General features: G+C 44.3%; 1 protein-coding gene across 4 annotated transcripts in view; it reads left to right on the top strand.

The window, feature by feature from the left end:
• HMCN1 (hemicentin 1) overlaps positions 1-21,875 on the top strand; it is a 364,148-nt gene that overhangs the window by 183,319 nt on the left and 158,954 nt on the right. For all 4 annotated transcript variants that reach the window (XR_012906027.2, XM_075936754.2, XM_075936755.2 and 1 more), the window contains exons 25-35: positions 868-963; positions 1,444-1,638; positions 7,365-7,495; positions 8,407-8,554; positions 9,090-9,216; positions 9,958-10,112; positions 13,157-13,435; positions 16,575-16,856; positions 18,516-18,624; positions 20,115-20,284; positions 21,262-21,416. Coding sequence is in view for 3 of the 4 variants with exons in the window: in XM_075936754.2 (XP_075792869.2) it covers positions 868-963; positions 1,444-1,638; positions 7,365-7,495; positions 8,407-8,554; positions 9,090-9,216; positions 9,958-10,112; positions 13,157-13,435; positions 16,575-16,856; positions 18,516-18,624; positions 20,115-20,284; positions 21,262-21,416 (1,847 nt within the window). In the remaining variant the exon portion in view is untranslated. The remainder of the gene's footprint in view (positions 1-867; positions 964-1,443; positions 1,639-7,364; positions 7,496-8,406; positions 8,555-9,089; positions 9,217-9,957; positions 10,113-13,156; positions 13,436-16,574; positions 16,857-18,515; positions 18,625-20,114; positions 20,285-21,261; positions 21,417-21,875) is intronic.

Raw genomic sequence — 21,875 nt, 5'->3', positions numbered from 1 at the left:
ACACACCTGCAGTGTCTGCATTAGAATCCTGGCTTAGTTGTTCCAAAACCACAAACCTCTGTCACTTGAGCAGTAGGAACGGGTCTGTTAGCTCTACATGTAGGAGGACTCTTGTTCTTTTTAGAGCAATATGTTCACACAAACACACAAACATGTTCACATAAACATGTCTAAGACTTCTCTCACTTACTTGCTTTACATGGATACAATTCATTTGACTTCAGTGAGGATACTTCTCATTTATAGTTGTCTTAAAGCCTGTACTCTGAGCGTTAACACTAGTGATAACAGAATCTGCTCTATAATTCCCTTTGAAAACTGTGAAACCAGATTGAGTTCAGAACTATTGATAAAAAATGTTACTAACTTTGCTTACACACTAGTTCCTTCAGATATAATGACCGTGTGAATTTTCAAGATACAAGACAAAAAGTCAGCAGTGGTAGGATGGTATCTTTGAGCTTCAGGAAGACAAAGAATCATTAAGAGAAGAATTAAAATTTAAAAGCAGGATGATTATTTTAATGATCTATAGCTCAAAAATAGTTTGTCCAGTTTCTATCAAATTTTGCAGAAACATCCTCTGCCTTCCGAGTTAATATAGTGATTGTCAGAGCAAAATAATTTGGATTAGATTCTGAAATCCTCATTTGCACTGAGTCATAGCTTATTGTTTAAATAGTCCCAGTGAAATAAATGGGACTGCTGGAATACTACTTTGTGTGAGTTAAGGTTTTGAGAGTCAGGCCATTTGAGAATGAGAAGGAATAAAGAAGTGTAACTTTCCTGCATACATTCTATGTTTTCACATTTGAGAGGAGGGAATAAGATTATTTACTGTTTCTTTTTCTTTACTTTTCCTTTTAGAAGCACCTCTGATAGATGATCTTGACCCTCCTTACAACACTCCATTTCAAGAAAGAGTTGCAAATCAACGTGTTGCATTTCCATGTCCAGCAAAAGGTGTGCACCCCAGTAACCATTTTGGCTAATAACCATTCTTTCTGTTAGCTATGCATCTTAGTGTTTTGGGAACGGTAAAAGCGGATAGTCTTTCTCAACTACAACATCTCACTAGGATATTATAAAAAACAAACAGTAAGCACTGTGTGTGGAAACTTTAAAGGGCCTTTTCTAATAAATAATTTTGCTAATTATGTAATATTTTTGGTAGGACTATAACAGTGCAAGTGTTCTTTGCATTACCCGTTGGCTGGAGTGACAGGGACTATCCCAAAGCATGAAGGAACGCTCACTCCCCAAGCCCTTTGGGCCAAGTGTGCCTGTTCAAGCTGCAGCGTATTTAGTGATTTACAGAGGCTGCTGCAAAGATTTTTCTTACTGTACATTTTTCTCCCAGGCATTGCTCTAAAGTCATACGAATCCCTCCTTTTTCAAATTAAGCAAGAAGCTACTTGAAGTTCTATACATTTCTCTCCTTAGGTACCCCCAAACCTGTCATTAAATGGTTACGTAATGGCAGGGAGCTGATTGGCAGTGAGCCGGGCATTTCAATTTTGGAGGATGGGACGCTGCTCATCATTGCTTCAGTTACTCCGTACGACAATGGGGAATACATCTGCATAGCAGTGAATGAAGCAGGAAGCACAGAAAGAAAATACAACCTGAAGGTTCATGGTAAACAACTACAGCTGTTAGGGGATAATTTTCAGAAGCACAGTTTCTCTTTTGTTCTTGTGAATTGCACCCACAAAATATGTGCATGAATTTTTGTAGTTGTGCAAGCAACTCTGAGTACTTGTTCCTGTAGGTACCTGATTGTTAGTTCTGTTTCATAGAATCATAGAACCATAGAGCTGGAAGAGACCTCAGAAGGTCATCAAGTCCAGCCCCCTGCTCTAGGCAGGACCAATCCCAACTAAATCAACCCGGCCAGGGCTTTGTCAAGCCGAGACTTAAACACCTCTAGGGATGGAGACTCCACTACTTCCCTAGGTAACCCATTCCAGTGCTTCACTACCCTCCTAGTGAAATAGTTTTTCCTAATATCCAACCTGGACCTCTCCCACCACAACTTGAGACCATTGCTCCTTGTTCTGCCATATGTCACTACTGAAAACAGCCTTTCTCCATCCTCTTTGGAACCTCCCTTCAGGAAGTTGAAGGCTGCTATCAAATCCCCCATCACTCCTCTCTTCTGCAGATTAAACCCAAATCCCTCAGTCTCTCCTCATAGGTCATGCGCTCCAGCCCCCTAATCATTTTGGTCATCCTCCGCTGAACCCTCTCCAATGCATCCACATCCTTTCTTTAGTGGGAGAGGGGGGCATAACTGGACACAGTACTCCAGATGTGGCCTCACCAGAGCTGAATAAAGGGGAATAATCACTTCTCTGGATCTGCTGACAACGATCCTCCTAATACACCCTAATATGCCATTAGCCTTCTTGGCTACAAGGGCACCCTGTTGACTCATATCCAGCTTCTCATCCACTGTAATCCTCAGGTCCTTTTCTGCAGAACTGCTACTTAGCCATTCAGTCCCCAGGCTGTAACAACGCTTAGCTTTTCTAAATAGTTCCTAACCTGTTCTTTACCCATCAGGGCTGTCCATCTTCATCCCATCTTGCGTCACTTAGTGCATTAGTCCGGGAGCCCACCTTGTCCGTGAATACAGAGGCAAAGAAAGCATTGAGTACTTCAGCTTTCCCCACATCATCTGTCACTAGGGGTATGTCTACACTACAAAGTTAATTCGCACTAAAAGACGTTAGTTCGAATCAACTTTAATAGGCGCTACACTAGCGCTCCGCTAGTTCGAATTTAAATCGAACTAGCGGAGCGCTTAGTTCAAACTAGGAAAACCTCATTTTATGAGGATTAAGCCTAGTTCGAACTAGCTAGTTCGAATTAAGGGGTGTGTAGCCCCTTAATTCGAACTAGTGGGAGGCTAGCCCTCCCCAGGTTTCCCTGGTGGCCACTCTGGCCAACACCAGGGAAACTCGTCTGCCCCGCTCCCGGCCCCGGACCCCTTAAAGGGGCACGGGCTGGCTACGGTGCCTGTGCCAGGTGCAAGCCTGCCAGCAGACCCTGCACCTGGCACGGATCGAGCCACCCACCCGATGCCCCCCAGCTCTCCCCCTCTTCCCGGGACCAGGCTGGCGCCTCCTGGGAGCTTGCCCGGGACCGCAAGAGGCAGGCACCCGCCTGGGCTAGTGCAGACATCGTGGACCTCGTCCACGATCTCCGCACTAGGCACAGGAAAGTGGCCGTCTAGGGCAGGAGAGCTGTCAGCCTGGCCACCCAGGAGCAGGTGTGCAAGAGAATCAAGGGGGTCCAGTGAGACCCCCCGATCCTGAGCCCTGAGCTTACAATGGCCGTACTGGGTCAGACCAAAGGTCCATCTAGCCCAGTAGCCTGTCTGCCGACCGCGGCCAACCCTAGGGACCCTGGAGGGGATGGACCGAAGACAGTGACCAAGCCATTTGTCTCGTGCCATCCCTCTCCAGCCTTCCACAAACTTTGGGCAGGGACACCACTCCTACCCCCTGGCTAATAGCACTCCATGGACCCAACCTCCATGACTTGATCTCACTTCCCTTTAAACTCTGTTCTAGTTCTAGCCTTCACAGCCTCCTGCAGCAAGGAGTTCCACAGGTTTACTCTTTGCTTTGTGAAGAACAACTTTCTGTTACTACTTTGAAGCCTGCTACCCATTCCTTTCCTTTGGTGTCCTCTAGTCCTTCTTTATGGGAACTAATGAAGAACTTTTCTGTATGCACCCTCTCCACCCAACTCCTGCTTTTAGAGACCTCTATCCTGTCCCCCTCTGTCTCCTCTTTTCTAAGCTGAAAAGTCCCAGTCTCTTTAGCCTCTCTTCATATGGGACCTCTTCCCAACCCCTGATCATTTTAGTTGCCCTCCTCTCTCCCAGCCTCTCTCTTCCCCTCTCCCACCTCCTTTTCCCAGTCTCCCCCAGTTTTGTTCAATAAAGACAGATTCCATTTTGGAAGACACGTTATCTTTATTTTGTACATCAAGAAGAGGGGCTAGGGAAGGGTAAGTGGAAGGAGGTGAGGGAGGAATGGGGCACGAGCCCCCGATGGGGAGGACTGGGCTGGCTCTGCGGGCTTCTGGGGGTTGAAGCTCTCCTGCAGCCCCCCAATTGCCCCCTCTCCCCAGATGGCAGCCTGCGGCAAGTGTAGCCGGGCTGATGGCTGAGTGGTGTGATGTGCCCAGTGTGGGTATTCCAGGCAATCCAAGCCAGGATTGCTTTGCAAGCGGGGCACCCGTGAGAACTGTCTGTCCGGGGTAGGGGTCGGGACCCTTTAAGCACAGCCCTCGGCTAGCCTGAGACAGCATCTCCACGCTCTAAGTCCTCCTCTGATGCCCTGCCGGCACTGCTTCTGGCCATCCTTAAGCCCGGTTCAGGGTCCACTTAATGTGGACATGCTAGTTCGAATTAGCAAAACGCTAATTCGAACTAGTTTTTTAGTCTGCATCCGTTAGTTCGAATTAGCTTAGTTCGAATTAACTAATTCGAACTAAGTTAGTTCAAATTAATGTTGTAGTGTAGACATACCCTAGGTTACCTCCTTCATCTAGTAGGGGCCCCACACCCTCTCTGATCACGTTCTTCTTGTTAACATGCCTGTAGAAACCTTTCTTGTTACCCTTCACATCCTTTGCCAGTCACAATTCCATTTGCACTTTCGCCTTCCTGATAGCCCCCCGGCATTCTTGAGCTATACGTTTAAACCCCTCCCTGGTCATTTGTCCAAGCTTCCACTTTTTGTAAGCTTCCTTTTTGTGCTTAAGTTCACCAAGGATTTCCTCTGTAAGCCAATCCGGTCTCCTACCACGTTTGCCTCTCTTGCTATGCATCGGGATGGTTTCTTTCTGTGCCTTCAATAAGGCTTCTTTAAAATACTGCCAGCTGTCCTGGACTCCTTTCCCCTTCATGTTAACATCCCAGGGGATTCTGCCAATCAGATCTCTGAGGGAGTCAAAATCTGCTTTTCTGACGTCCAAGGTGTGTATTTTACTACTCTCTTTTCTTCCTTTGGTCAGGATCCTAAAATCTACCATCTCATGATCACTGATTCCCAGGTTGTCACCAACCTCTACTTCCCCTATTAGTTCCTCCCTGTTTGTGAGCAGAAGGTCAAGCTGCTCACGGCCCCTGGTCGCATCCTTCAGCACTTGTACTAAGAAGTTATCCCCAACATTCTCCATACACTTCCTGGATTGCCTGTGTACTGCCGTATTGGTTTCCCAACAGATGTCAGGGTGATTAAAGTCCCCTACGAGAACCAGGGCCTGCGATCTGGAAACTTCTATCAGTTGTCTGAAGAAAGCCTCATCTACCTCATCTACGTGATTCGGTGGCCTTTAGCAGACACCAACCACAACATCACTGCTGTTGTTTTCTCCTCTAACCTTAACCCATAGACTCTCAACAGGTTTTTCTCCCTCATTATACTGGAGTTCAGAGCAATCATAGTGCTCTCTTACATATAGTGCAACTCTTCCTCCTTTTCTCCCCTGCCTGTTCTTCCTGAACTGTCTATACCCTTCCATGACAGCGCTCCAGTCATGCGAGTCATCCCACCAAGTCTCTGTTAACCCAATTAAATCATATTTCTTGGACTGGGCCAGGGCCTTCAGTTCTTTCTGTTTGTTGCCCAGGCTTCTCGCATTCGTGTACAAACACCTCAGATAACCAGTTGATAACCAGTTGATTGCCCTATCTTCTCCATTCAAATCAGGAGTCTTCCTTTGTTGCTTGTTCCTCTTTGGATTTTTTCCTGGTATCCGACTTTATCACCGTCCCCCAACAAACCTAATTTAAAGCCCTCCTCAGTAGGTTTGCAAGCCTGCCCGCGAAGATGCTCCTTCCTCTCTTGGTTTGGTTGATCCCATCTCTTCCTAACAATCCTTGTGCCTGGAACAGAGTGCCATGGTCGAAGAAACCAAAGCCCTCTCTGCGAAACCACCTGTGCTACCATGCGTTTACTTCCTCAATTTGACGATCCATCAATTTGACGATCCAGCTCCGCACACCCTCCCCCACGTGCCGGGCATGCACCCTCCCTCAACTCTGGGCGCAATTGAACTGTCTGCCCGGGGTGCCAGAATTGCTCAGGTCAGCCCTGGCCGTAACCAAGATGGTCTCATGGGGTAGGGTAGTTTTGCTAATTGCTTGAGTACCTAGAATTTGTGTGTGTGCCACTTGAACAATAGCAGTGCTTTGATTGGATCCAGAGGGAGTACATGGCTCTCACAACGTTGTGTGCGATCAGTGGCCATCTTGCTTAATGTGCCCTTGTTTTACATGTATGTCACTTTAGTAATACTGGTAGGGAAAAAACGATGCAGATGTATACCAGCTGAATCTGAAAACCCTGTGATGTGGGAAATGCTAAACAAATGACTTGCGGGCACACAAAGAACCCTGATGGGCTGCATGCAGCCCGTGGGCTACAGGTTGCCCCCCACTGCTGTAGAGCGACTGTCAGCCTGATGAAAGTGACAAGTCAGATTTGGTTAAAGAGCCTCTTATCTGGCTAAACTCAACCTTCTCCTCCTCTTAATATAATACTGGGATTCCTTTGTACAGAGAATCCCTTCCTCTTGCAATTAAATCATTTTTTCCCCAAATAAAATCTTCATCCCCAGAGAAGATGACACTAGATGGAACAGCAATTGGAATGTTGTCGTTCAGGGTGGGGAACATTTTTTGGGTCAGGGCCCACTGACCCATGATAAAATCAGCCAGGGGCCGCACACAAGTGAGAAGCAAAGTGAGATGCCCCTGACTGAGAAGCAGAAAGACACTCCTCACATTCCCCTTGCACACCAGAGCCTAGGGGGGCCCGGGCTAGTCGATTTTGTGTGCTCCAGCCATGTGGATGGGTGGGAGAGGGGCTGCAGTGCAGAGTGGACTCCCCAATGCGGCGGGATCTCTGAGCCTCTCGGACTGGATCCAGGCAAGCCAGGGGCCACATCCAGCCCCTGGGCCTGAGGTTCCGCACCCCTGTTGTAGTTCATTGAAACAATTTAGGATTTACGTGGTATTTCACTGTATTTGATTTACACTGAACACAGCATCCACTGTTGTCTACCTTTCATAACTTGTACAGTGAGCCGACTTTTAACCTATCACAGTTAGGTGTGAGAGGTTTATCTCTGAACTCCAACATAGGTTTGATGACACAAACACTGACACTTACTGCAGTGTAAAGCTCTTATATGTGCATTAATAAATACCAACTATAAAGAAAAAAACTTGATATAATGATGAAAATATTGTATAGAACTTTAAGATAACCCTTATTTTGCTTTACGTAGATGTCCATGGCATTTTTAATACATAAATCTTTGCTAATCATAATTTATTATAGTTTCTCCTGAAATTCAAGATCAAGAAAAGGTGACAAATGTATCTGTAGTGGTTAATCAGCCTGTGAATCTCATCTGTGAAGTGTCAGGCAACCCCTTTCCCATCATCACATGGTATAAAGATGATGTCCAGGTATGTACAACTACTGTTTGTTTATTTTATGCAAATAAAAATGACCTTAAAGGTACAAAAGCCAATTCCAGCAGATTTCATATTAGCTTTCTAAAGCCTTTTTGGTTAGTGCTTGAGGAGAGAGCTCATTTAAATAAATTAAAATGTACAAGTAGTAATTTACTTGTATAGGATACCATTATATTATACTGGAAAAGCGCTTGTAATTTGGACACAGCTATACTGGAAACACTGAGCTCTGTAGCAATAAAATCACCCTCTACAAGCAAAACAAGCTATACTGGCAAACACACAATTTTGCAAATATAACTTGCATGTATTCAGATGCTGTTGTGTTGACCAGGCATCATATCTTCTGCCAGCAGAAATTTGTAATATTGACCTGACCTTCGATTTAAGCAGCAATAAAAACATGCATGCACAAGCACTGGGCACCTAGGTAACTAATTTAATATATGGTTACATACATCACATTGTTTAGCCCTCTCTGCAGCAATAATCAGTTGTGTACAGGTAATAAACTAGCTCATCCATTCATTAAATCATAGCAACAGAAAAGCAAAACTTAGCCTCACTCTCTCCCAAAACCATCTTAAAGCACTTTATAAAGAAATACAACTGTTTTACCCCAGCAGCAAAGGGAAAAAAAGATTTGATTATCCTATTATCACACAACTGCAATAATTATAATAGTGCCATACAGTTAGCTGCCTATTATTATGTAATTACTTACAAGTTATGTTTGGTAGCCTGTATTGTTCTTTGAAGGTATTATGGGTTTGCTAGAGAAGGGACATTGAGTAAATACATTATTGTTTAAGAAAAACTGCCACCGTCTTTTCAAGTCCAGACACCGTCATTGGCTTATGTAACTTGGACCACACAATGCTGATCTCTTTGATTTTTTTAAGGTTTTGGAAAGCAATACTCTCCAAATATCACACAATGGGAAGATACTGAAGCTCCTTAAGGTTGCTACCGCTGATGGTGGACAGTATTCATGCAAAGCAACAAACATAGCTGGAAGTTCTGAGAAGCTATTTCATGTAGATGTGCTAGGTTAGTATTGTGCTCTTTAAAGTTGATAATCCATAAAAATAGTATTTGATATGTAAAGTCATTACACTGCAGCTTTTTCTTTGTCTTGTTAAATACAGGATACAGGGTCTCGCCACACAGTAACACCTTATGCTGTTTGAATTTTGTCATCTTATTGGTACTATACGCAAAATGCTGTTTTCCATCTCTGAATTCTGATACAAGATATTTTATCATAGTGTCTTGTGCATATTTCACTAATGGAGTCCAGAAGACAAGCTAGAAAGATTCTCTTGTGCCATAGAGTCTGTTCCCCAGCACTTGTGCAGAATTGCTTTCTACACGAGGGATCGTAGGCATAATAGAAATGTGCTATAGAAGAGCAGCTGCAGCATTCACTTCACAGTGAAGGTTGAAGCTTGCTGCATATATTGATAACATGGTCATCCTGAAATGATGGCCTCCATGGTCTAATCTGTTCAGTTAGTGCCCTTGTCAGCAAGTTTTCATCATGTTCACCATGTTTAGTACTTAATGTGACATTTCTTTTTCCAAGTTCCACCAAACATAAAAGGTGCTGACACACCAGGGGAAGTTTCAGTCACTCTCAACCAAGGGACTAGTTTGGAGTGTAAAGTCAAAGGCTCTCCTTTTCCTGTCATTCAGTGGTTCAAAGATGGCAAGTAAGTACTTCCTCTTTGTTTGTGGCAAGAACGTTATGGTGTGGGAGAGAGGAGATAGATGCACTGTACTATCAAGTTCTGCTTATAACTAGTCAATCGGTGATATACCATTGTAATCAATTAAGACTTGTACTAGTTATATGTTGATGTTGTGTGGTTAAGTGTATCAACTTGCTGTTTATAGTGAAATGCCAATTGGTAAGTAATGTGGCACATACAGTGTAGATTTATGGTGGGTGAAACCAGACAACATACAAACCAAGACAAATGCCCAGCCACTCCTTTGAGGCCATTCCATAGATTATTCGAGGAATTTTGGCAGTGCAAATGTTAGCTGAAAATCAAAATGGCGCTATACATAGGCTGAAAATAGCATTAATATTTCATAATGTGGTTCTTGGTCAGCAACACCTGCTATCCTGATGTGACAGTTGCTTGGTATTCTTTGATATATAGACTTTAGAGCTTTTAGCTACTAAACAGAGATATTTATTAGAGAAAGAGACTGGGAATCAGGAGATTTTAGTCTGGCTCTGCCACTGACATGCTGTATGACCTGGTCAAAACTTAAGTATTTTGTGCCTTTTTTTTTTTCTGTAAAATGTATAATGATGGCTCACTACCCTTGTATAGCAATTTTAGCTCTTTGCATGAAAAGTTCAGTTCTAGTGCCAAATATTATTTTTATTCAAATCGTTTTTATTACTATTTGAGGGATGTGGGGATTTTGTTTTTCTTTAGGCCCCTGTTCTTGGAAGATCCTAATATTGAGCTCCTAGACAAAGGACAAGTTCTACGCATAAAGAGTGCTCGAAGACTCGACAAAGGCCGCTATCAATGCAGTGTGACCAATGCTGCTGGCAAACAAGTCAAGGAGGTCAAGCTGGTCATCCATGGTAAATTAAAAGAGTTCTCCGGGATTAGGTGTTCTTTTGTTTTGTTGAATAAAATAGGTTTCTGTTTTGACGGGAAACAATATGCAGATTAAGGCCCCGATCCTGCAAATAACTGTGCATATCCTTAACTTTACATATATCTGTCATTCCTTTGATCTCCATAGGAGTCCCTGATGTGTGAAGTTAAGCATGTGCATAAATCTTTGCTGGAATGGGGCCTGAACCAGCTTTCGGTATATTTTGGGGGGCTTTTTTAGTCATTGAAAGTGTTTTGGAGCAGTTTCATAAACCTGTAGTTTCTCAGATCATTATGAAATTAATATAAATTGAAATATGATATCATCTAGTTATTTTAATTTAAATGATTTTAAGGGAAATGGGGGAGGGGATGCATTTAGGGTTTTGTGGGCCTGACTCTCCTCAATTTATGCCAGTGTAGATCAGAAGAATGATTGCTAATGCCAGTATTGTTACACTGGTGTAAAACTGGTCTGTGAAGAAAATGTAGCACAGAATGGCTTAGAATATACAGCATTCCAAAAGAGTTAGAGCCATAGATTTAGAGGATTTCCTTCATCAATGTCATAATTTGGTGGAATTCTGTTGATTTCATGAAACTATGTTGATTTTTGAGATCTGAGAATCTGGCCCAGCAGAGCTAACTACATTAACATTTATTTATTATTAATTATTGACGCAATTATCTAGCACAGTTATCTGGTGCTTTACAAACAGAATAAGGCATCTTCATTGCAAGATAAGGACAATCCGAGCAAAGCCAATTGAAGCTACTTAATGGGATATGTTTAGGCAAGGGCAGGTATGATCATTATTGGTGGCAAGAATAGCTTCAGAAAGATTCCTGGGAGAAATAAGTTTGAATGAACTCTCATGCTTGGCAAATACAAAGAGGGAGGAGAGTCTTCCACTTGGAAGAGGCAGCATTGGTGAAGGACCAGACAAGCCTGCGAGCTGGGAGGCGTGTAAGGAAAAAGGAGAGCAGAGAGATAGTTGGGAACAATGTTCCCTCTAATCTTTTCCATACACGTGTGGATTTTTTACATCCATTGCAGAATAATTTTTTTACATGCACTAAAGCACGTTCATGTGCACCACCAATAGAAACAACCAACTTAGCTGTGAGTACTCTCCAAATCAGCTGGGTGGTATCGGAGTTTCTCCTGAGTGACTGCACAAGTGCACAGCTTACAAGGATCACTGGTTGGGAACAAGATTACGTTGGGCCTGGCAAAAAGTGAGTTATAAGAGGTTAAATTTGACAGTTGTAAAAGATAGGAAAACAGTGATGTGCTGGCAAAACAGTTACAGGATATCACTAATGACCATGGTTAGGACGGGTTCACTGGAATGGAAAGAAAGCAAGACTGACTGGAGATTGAGCAGAGAGCTGGAGGAAAAAAATTAAGTAATGTGAGCAGCGAACACATTCATAGTCTTTGAAAACAAAGGGAGGAGATAAATTGGACAGTAGTTAGGGAGGCAAAGGAGATACCCATTAATGTCAAAGGTATGAACCTGGATATGTGGACAGATGCGCACAGAGATAAAAGGGGCTCTGGGCTTAATTTCCTATTAGATCTTAGTTTCCTTTGCTCTTTAGTCCTCTTGGATATTTCCTTCACACCCAGGAGAATTCACCATGGAACAGGTTTAGAATTGTTCATTTCAAATTCTTCATGTAGCTTCAGCAACTTATTATTAAAATTTTGGAGTTGAAGAGATACTTGAAATGAAATTCTTGAGGAGGATTTTCCCCCTGAGACTGGTAATATGGAGAAACTGAGAATTTTAAGAGCTGGATGACAGCCAGGATTATAAATACTGTGTGGCTGTATTTGCTATTTTGTTGTCTTTATCTTGGTGTAGTCAGTGTCTGTGAGTATGTTGTTCTGCTCCCAGTATTTAGTATTGCTGTGGTTTAGAAGAGACAGAGAGGTATTGTTTTGTCTTTCATAGTTTCTCAAGATAGCATGTTAAAACTGTTCCAACTGTTCTCAATTTCTGTATGTGCATGCATTTGCTGAAACCTTTTTGTCTCATTTACGTAAGTTTTAGCATATTTTATAGATGTATTTAATTTATATTTTAATTATTTAACCAGGATTAAACTGTACTATAATTTGGTACCCTTTCAACACCCTGCTTATTGGTTTAATCCTCTCCTCCCCCACTTTATTTTTCTGTGCTGCCATTTTAAATAAACATTCCATGACAAATGTTAGGGTCTGCCATGTATGTTTGACAGTGGAGAAGGTGTGTGTCTGCCGGTGTGTGTGTGTGTATGTATCAGGTACTTTCAGGAGCAGTAAAGCAGTTAACTTAGGTTTTGCCAATTGCAACGTGTATTTAAAGATTTCTGAACTCTTTACATGGATAATTTAACATGAAAGCTTGTTTGCTAGAAAAATGTAAGGACTGTTGACCAGCAAGTGATGCGTGACTCTGAGTCAAGATTTCCAGAAAACAGAAGTGTAAATCAAGGCTCCTAAGTGCTTGTTTAGGTTTATATGTAAATGATTTTATTTTCAGAAGTGCTGAGTAACCCGCATTTCCCACAGAATTCAACAGGAACCCTTCTGAAAAACAGGTCATTATTTTCAGTGGCTGAACTAGCTGACTGAACAGTGGAGGGACTGGTCTAGACTTACCTGCAAAAGATGGGTTAGAAACCGGGCATGTCCTATAGGAGTAAGTGTATCCTAAAAGTATATAGAAGGGCTTGCCCAACTGACACATTGGGGACCTGCAGATGACGAAATGGGCTGTGCCTTAAGGCATGGTGTGGCCCTTTTTTATTAGATTCCATTTATCTTACGTGCGCAAAACTCCTAGTGAGCCACAGATGTTTGTGCTGAAAGTGAATAACTGCGTTGGTGAATGTGTTGGGGATACTGGAGATCTAATGAGCCCAAAAGTTCTTTAATTCTTTCAACAATGTAATGTTTAACTTGTTTTTAGTGACACTAATTTGTTCTAATGTAAACTCTATGGTCTTAATGCTGTTGTTTTGTCTTTTGAAATAGTCCCACCTACTATTAAGGGAGGAAATATTACCACCGAGGTATCCCCATTGCTCAACAGCTTAATAAAGCTAGAATGTGAAACCAGGGGAATCCCAGCCCCGGCCATTACGTGGTACAGAGATGGACGCCCAATTATTTCTAGTCCAGAAGCTCTGTATGTGGACAAGGGGCAGTTCCTTCAGATTCCTCGGGCTCAAATCTCAGATTCTGCTAAGTATACCTGCCTGGTGACCAACATTGCTGGCACTGCTGAAAAAATATATCAAGTGGATGTCTATGGTAAAGACAGTTTATTTAACATGCTTGTTCACCTTTGGTTGTGGCTTATAAAACATGCGTATTCAGCACCCTACCTGCATCCTCATAGAGGTAGGTTGTGCGGTGCTTCCCGAAGGACTGAAGTGTTCTCTTGCTCAGAGTTGGCCACTGAAACTACAGTTTGGGATACTTTAACAAGACAGCAAAGGAAAACTTACACTGTCACAGCCTGTGCTATGTCTAATATCATTTATGTAGCTATGAAACAAGGCTTCTGTCTTCAGGGTGGTCAGAGGGAAGTTTTTATAAATAGGAAATATTAAAATTACTTTCCACTCACAAATCCCTTCTCTCTCTCCCCACCCTATTTTTCCCTCCTATCATGCGTGCATGTATACCCTGCACAGTGTTTGTCTGAAATAACGTTTTGGAGTGAATGTTTAGTTTCCTGACAGTCGTGTCTGGAATGGCTCATTATTATGGATTCCAACCTCTGGGCAGACTGTCAAGAAGCAGGGCAAAACCTCTGTAGTTCCCTATAGTTAGATTTCACCAATCCAATAATAAGTGTGAACGCCTAGAACACTATAATAGTTTTACCAGGGAGTCACTGCCTTGGGCATTCTGGTCTGTCTTGCCATTCCAGCAAGCTGGACTTTCTGGCAGATGATGGCTTTATCCCAAAAATCACAATAGTATTCAGGTTACTGCCAATCCCACAGAACCAGTCATTAACCCCCAAATCAAGTGTACTCACTTCTCAAACCAAAGACAATGCTTTGTAACAAACTAACTAAGGAGTTATTAACTAACAAAAATAAAGGCTTCAAGGTTAAAGCACCCTTCTGTCAGAATAAGCTACACAATTTGCACTATGCAAATTGTGTTGCTTATTCCGAGTCTAGGTCGAAAGAGCTTATTTTGAAATTTAGTGCCAAATTTCAAAATAAGGCACTATTCCGACAAATCCCTTAACCTTCACGGAATGAGGGTTACAAGGACACCAGAATAGTGCGCCCGCTATTGTGGGAAATAGTAGGAGCATTTAAAGACGCGGTGTTGCTATTTTGGAATACTTCTGGTATCCCGAAATAGCTCCGCAGTCTAGACGTACCCATAGATGAGTTACAATCAGGTTTCAAAAGGCAATAGAAATGTTTATAATAAACAGACTCAGTTTATCTTTTAGAACTAATGCAGGTAAAACAATTGGGGACTCCTTGCATTTGCTTAAACATTCTGGTCCCTCAGCATTCTGTAGAATCATAGAATGCTAGAACTGGAAGGGACCTCGAGAGGTCATCGAGTTCAGTCCCCTGCCCTCAAAGCAGGACCAAGCACTGTCTAGACAATCCTTGATAGATGTCTATCTAACCTGCTCTTAAATATCTTGAGAGATGGACATTCCACAGTCTTCCTCGGCAATTTATTCCAGTGCTTAATCACCCTAACGGTGAGGAAAATTTTCCTAATGTTCAACCTAAATCTCCCTTGATGCTATTTAAGCCCATGGCTCCTTGTCCCAGCCTCAGAGGCCAAGGAGGACAATTTGTCTCCCTCCTCCTTGTGACACTATTTAGATACTTGAAAACCACTATCATGTCCCTTTTCAGTCTTCTCCTTTCCAAACTAAACAAGCCCAATTCTTTCAGCCTCCTTCACAGGTCAAGTTCTCTAAACCTTTAATCATTCTTGTTGCTCTTCTCTGGACCTTCTCCGGTTTCTCCACATCTTTCTTGAAATGCGATGCCCAGAAATGGACTCAATATTCCAAATGAGGCCGAATCAGCACAGAGCAGAGCAGAAGAATGATTTCTCATGTCTTGCTCACAACACTTCTGTTAATGCCTCCCAGAATTATGTTTGCTTTTTTTGCAACAGTGTCATACTGTTGATTTGTATTTAGCGTGTGGTCCACTCTGACCACTAGATCCCTTTCTGCCGTACTCCTTCCTAGACAGTTGCTTCCCATTCTGTATGTGTGAAACGGATTGTTCCTTCCTAATTGGAGTACTTTGCATTTGTCCTTATTAAACTTCATTCTATAGGAATAAGAAATTCTCTTCAACAGATATTTTTATTCCCTCCTCCTCCCTATTTCAGCTTTGATGGGACAAGGGTTTGGGCACATATCCTCTTCAGGATTGTAGGGGAAGCAATCAATAAGCCTTTTGTCCATAATGGTTTGTCTGATGTCTGTATACCTTCTTTTGGGGGGAAGAGACAGCATCTCTTGTAGTAAGCTGGTATTTCACACTTGATAATGTTTCTCTCCTGCTATGTGGGGTTTACAGTCGTAGCAGACTTTTTAATAGCTCCAGAGGAAACATTTAGATGTTACCTTATAACTCTGGTTATAAATCTGGCAATAAGTGGCCCATAGGCCGGACATGGTTCACCAGGATGAGTTCCTGGCAGGCTGCTGGATGCTTTATTTACCTGCATGTCCTCAGGTACGGCCGCTCACAGCTCCCGTTGGCCATGGTTTTCTGTTCCCCACCGATGGGAGCTGTGGGAAGCAGTAACTTGGCCTGCGCTGCTTCCTATAGCTTCCAGTGGCCAGGAATGGTGACCGCAGCCAATGGAATCTACAAGTGGCCGCACCTGTGGAGATGCAGGTAAATAAAGCGCCCAGTGGCCCACCAGGGGTTAACTCTGGCAAGCCACGTCTGGCTCATGGGCCACCCATGATATAAATGTAAGTAGGGTTAATCCATAGAGTATCCTACAAGCATTCCATAAAATTGAAATTCATTCTTACCACTCTTAATAACTATTTTAACTATACTAAGCCACAGATAAGCCAGACTGGTTGCAACCCAGACTGTTCAGTGGGGCCTTGCTGTAATCTAGCCCATTGGTCTGCCACTGTCACACCTGACTTAAGACTCTTGGTCTCTATTCTTCCACCTCAGAACCTCATTGTCTTTTAATATAGTGGTGAACAATCCTTTATGGCATTTGTTTATTAAATTGTTAACTGTTCTTTAGAGTCCGTTGTCTTAGCCTGTTCTGACAAAAGATTTCTCACATAAAATAAGATATAACATAAAATTAGATAGAGCCAGAGAGGGCTGGGAGGAACTGACCCATGTGCTGTTAATAAGTTTTCAGGTTGTAAAGTTAATAGCTTGCAATATATTTTTTCCCCTTTTTCTAGTTCCTCCGGTTATTGAGGGTGGCTCTGACACAGTCCAGAGCAAGCAGGTGGTTGCTGGGAATTCACTGACATTGGATTGTAAAGCTGGTGGCAACCCCCCTCCTCTTCTGACCTGGTTAAAAGACGGCGTGCCTGTGAAAGCAAGTGATAACCTCCGCATTGTGTCTGGGGGGAAGAAACTGGAGATCTTGAATGCTGTAGAGGCTGACCGCGGACAGTACATATGTGTGGCCACCAGCAGAGCAGGAGAAAAAGAAATTAAATATGATGTTGAAATTTTAGGTGTGTGAACAGAAGAACAATTTATTTGTAAAACTTGCAACAGAATTAAATCTGTATTTGTTTTTGCTGGTGTCACAAAACTGCAGTCCAGTCAGTGGTTCAAGCATCAGATTTAATGTGGGCAGCTGCTTTCAGACTACTTCAGAGATGAAGCATCACACAGAGACGAATTCCCCCTTCGACTAATTAAAATCAGGGACGAAAGAAGAATCACAGCTGCAAAATAAATCGAATAATATCAAGGGGGTTTTCAATTTTTAGACTATACATTTTTGCCTGCATTATGCAGCTCCTAAACTTACCTTTGAAAAATGTTTCTCTCTTTCCATTGACACCTTCACTCCAGTCTACCTCTGCACATTGCCTCCTTGGACCATCTCTATATATGACTCCTACAAATATTGGTCATGAAATAGCAACTTCCAGAAGAGTAAGGTGGTTTATATTGTAGGTCAGTTGGGCATCACACACAAGTGAGATTTCAAACCAACAAACAATCAAAAAACCAACCAAACAAACACAAAAAAATCCTCCCTCTTTGACCTGGCCTCCAACTGAGAAACAGAAAAAAAAGGCATTTATCTAATTCCCCTCAAGCATCAAGACTTAACCCCCCAGGCCCAGATCAACTTCTGGGGGTCTGGGGCTAGTAGATTTTGTAGCCCCTGCAAACTCTGGGCTGGTGGGGCCAGAAATGAGGCTTTCAGAGTGTGGGAGGGGGTTGCCAGGGTCTTGAGGGAAAGTAGGGTGCAGGAGTGGGCTTGGGGTGAGAGTATGGGGTTTAGGAAGGAAGAAGAGAGCAGGAGTAGTCTGGGGAGCACAGATGGCTCTATGCTCAGGCACTGCCCCCCATGATTCTCCACTGCCCCCATTGGCTGCGATTCCTGGCCAATGGGAGTGATGGAGGGCCATGCCTTCAGGGAGTGCTTCTCTGCAACACACAGAGCCCCTTTCTTCCCCTGTAGGCTGGATCTGGCTGGCAGCTTGCCTTGATTGCTAAGGCTGGAGTGCCAACCCTGGCTTGCCCCACTGTGGAAATAGGGAACCCCGAGCCTTGCAGGATCATGTGGAGCTTCAGGTCTGATCCAACCCACAGGCCATAGGTTCCTCCCCATTGTAGGTGCTACTATTTTTAAGGGCTTGTTTATGCCTTGGAGGCACAGATGTGTATTGAGACACACCACTCTATGGGAGCACTAATGGCCCACAGGCTTCCAGATGCAGTCTGCCGAGCTTATTGTTCCCTGAATAGCTTTTCTGGTTTGTGAATGAGGTGGCCTGCATCCTCCCCATCCTCCCACTCCCTTAGGCATGCCTTGCATCCCCGGAAGCAAAGAGATGGAGCAGCTGGGCCTTGTGAAGAAGTGGCAGACAAGCCTCCTCGTTTCCTTTTCCGTGCATAGAGAGAATTAGTAGAATCTGGCTTTAGATAAATCAAGTGCCATACAAGGCCAATAAAAATGGTAGGACAGTGGACACCATCTGTTTAGTGCTCTTCATTGCAAGGCTAAAACTCTGTATATTGAACCCAGTCTAATACCCTGTCCCAATGGGAGGTTGGTGCTGTTGAGAAAATATATATTTTAACATTTGTAGTTGCTTTTGACACATTTTCTGATGTTTAAATGTTTCTTCTGTTGTGTTTTTATCATTCTACAGTCCCACCATTTGTAGAAGGGGGAGAAGAAGCTTCAGATTACTTTGTGATCCTTGATAGCCCTCTGGAACTGGATTGTCCAGCGTTGGGAACCCCTCCACCGACTATCATGTAAGGGGGTTGGTATGTCAGTTAGGAATGCCACATCTTGCTTAGATGAGCTTGGAAATAATCATTCTGCACTGACCATACCATTTGATCATAGACGAAAACATTGTGTGTAAAATCCTGGCCTTGTTGGCAAAACTTTGATGTCAGTGGGGTCAGAATTTTCCCCCTTTTTAAGATTAGCCTTGTTGGTAATGCCAGAGTAAATATTCCAGGGACCAGCAGAAGCAGCAGAACTCCATTAATGACTCTTCTTCCTGAGGTGTCCTTTCTCCCTCCTCATGGGCGGCGGGCATTGCCTTCCCCACCAATCTGCTGTTGGACAATTGTCGCAGTGCCCCCCACTTTCCTGAGAACTACACTGCCTCCTCCGCCCCCAAAGGGCCCCACTGCTCACTGTCCAGGGGGGTGAGGAGTGATAGAGAGAGCCAATGCACTGCTGCTGGGACTCAGTGGAGTTTTGGGGCCATCAGGACAAGAGGAGTTGGCACTAGAGGAAGCTGCTGTCTGGGCCTGGTGGTGGGACTGGCCTGGTGCTCTGGGAGGCTGACGGCTCAGCCAAGCACAGGGGCCAGCCTGACTCTGGCAGTGCTGGGGCCAGGCCAGCACTTGAGGGGCCTGGCATCTTTATCTGGTTCAACTGGTGGCACTTGGGCCAGTCTAGTGCTCAGGGAGGCTACTGTCTCAACCAGGTGTAATGCTGAGAGGAGCTTAGTGCATGAGCCTCTACAGCTTGAGCTAAAAGCCAGCTGGCTCTCAGCCAAGGCTGTTCAGGAAATCCATTCTTTTTCTTTGCCACTACATGCCCAGTAGGGCTATGTCTAGACTGCAGGCTTCTTCCCCTAGCTGAGGAAGTGTGTCCTGAGCTTCAGAGACTTCCCAGTTGAAATCCTGGAGGAGCCCTCACTTGCAATGCTGACAGGCACTGGGGCCAGCCTGATGCTCAGAGACCAGGAGAACAGCTCCGTCTGGTGCTAGAGGGAGGCAGAAGCAGCTTGGCCTGATGTGATTGGTGCGGGCAGGCCAGGGCTTCTCTGGTCCTTTGGGGCTTTTCCTTTTAATGGGGCATGAGGGGCTCTGGCATGCAGGGCTGGGCCTTGGGCACAAGAGGAAGGTCTGGCAGGCTTTCCTCCCGAAAGTGGGGATTCACCTCCCGCCCATGCCCCTCCTCTGGTAACTAGGGTCCCTCGTGCATGGAATCTTTTACTTCAGGCCCCTCTCCTCTTCCTAGTTGGCAGCTGTGCTTTCTACAGCCTCCTTCCTTTCCCCTTCTCTGGTGTTTGCTTCTCCATTTCCTGGTAGCTCGCTTCAGGTCCTCACTTATATCTGTGAGCTCCAAAGAGCAGAAATCGATGTATTATCTTCAGGCTTCTTTGAAAAATAGATATAGTTGTACTGCAGCTTCCCATTTATAGTTTACAGAAGCACATTTCTGGACTGTCAACTACTTTAAACAAAATAAGTGTCTTAAGATTTTGCTTTCTTCCTGCTAGGTGGTTGAAAGATGGCCAGCCAGTCAAAGAAGGAGATGGATATAAGATCTTATTAAATGGACGCAAACTTCTCATCTCCCGGGCTCAAGTGTCAGACACTGGCCGCTATAAGTGCGTAGCAACAAACAAGGCAGGAGACCATGAAAGGGAATTGGATATTACTGTGCATGGTATGTTACACTACACAAGAGAGGAAAAGACCAGCAGACTGGCTTTAGATTAAAATAATGTTGTACCTTCATTAGCAAGAAAGTATTGTAGTTTTACACAAAACTGTAAAATGTGCAGAAATGTTCTGATAAATTGGTGACAACAAGTGAGTTGAAGTGTAATACAGTAAACTTCCGATAATCTGGCACCATTAGGACCCAGGTGGTGCCGGATTATCAAATATGCCGGACTATCAGAAGGGGGGGCTATGAGGGGTCTAAGGTGGTGTGGGGGGGATGCCACCCCAGACCTCCTCATAGACCCCCCTTCCGATAGTCCGGCTCTGCCCCAGGCATCCCCGATTCAGCCTCTGCTGGTCAGTTTCAGCAGTAGCTGAATCGGGACACCTGTGGCAGAGCAGCTGGGGTGCTGCCGGGTTGGTCTGTTAGCGCCGCCCCTTGGCACTGCGAGATCAACCCGGCAGCACCTCAGTTGCTCTTGGGGATGCCTGGGGCAGAGCAGCAGGGGTGCTGCCAGGTTGGTGCCACAGCGCCAAGGGGCAGCACTACTCGACCAACCCAGCAGCACCCCAGCTGCTCTGCCCCAGGGGTCCCCAAGTCAGCTGCTGCTGAAACTGACCAGGCTGGTCAGTTTCAGCAGCGGCTGAATCGGGGACAGCTGGGGTGCTGCCAGGTTGGTCCCGCAGCACCGAGGGGCAATGCTACGGGACCTACCAGCAGCACTACAGCTGCTCTGCCCCCGGCTTTCCCGATTCAGCCACTGGTCAGTTTCAGCAGCGGCTGAATCGGGGAAGCTGGTTGGCTGCCCGGAGCACTTCCGGGTTCCTGATGGTGCTGGACCATCAGGAGTGCCGGACCATCAGATGCCGGACCAATGGAGTTTTACTGTAATAAGAGCCATTTGTACTTGAGATATCCTATAGGCTGCACGTTACATACTTTCACAAAGTGATTTATCTTTGTGTTATATCTTGCAGTTCCTCCAACAATTAAATCTTCTGGTCCTTCTGAGAGAGCTGTGGTGGTATACAAACCCATGACACTGCAATGCATAACCAACGGTATTCCCAGCCCTTCCATTACATGGTTAAAAGATGGCCTGCCAGTAAACACAGCCAGAGGAAACATCCGAGTAAGCACAATGCTTGTATGGCATCAAAAGTATGAAAGATAGTTACACTGAAGTACTAACACACATGCATGGTATAGAAAATGCAATGACTCACTGGGAGTTTTGACTAATTAAAGAATTTAGGATTAGACTTGCAGTGTTTTGTTGTGTGAATCCCATTTAGAAATCCATATGCGGTGTTTGCAGGAAATCTGCTTTGTAGATGCGATGTCCGCAAATCTGAGCTGTACCTTATTCTCCAGAAGTGACCATCTTTTCCAATTTGGATAGCTATTGGGAACAGTACCACGCATTCTGACTGGAAGCAGGATGATGTACATTTCTCTCTAAGCATCAGTGTCAATTTGCCTCCTTTAGTTTCTACTGTCTTTGGATAGTAAGATTTTAACTGTTGGGAGACATTGGGGAATTTTGGGTAGCTCTCTCAGGGTATGTCTACACTACCCCCCTAGTTCGAAC

Source organism: Pelodiscus sinensis, chromosome 9 (assembly GCF_052426305.1).
Source record: "Pelodiscus sinensis isolate ZL-2025 chromosome 9, ASM5242630v1, whole genome shotgun sequence".
Taxonomy (NCBI): domain Eukaryota; kingdom Metazoa; phylum Chordata; order Testudines; family Trionychidae; genus Pelodiscus; species Pelodiscus sinensis.
Note: the sequence above shows the minus strand (reverse complement) of the source record. Positions and strands in the feature narration are given on the sequence as shown.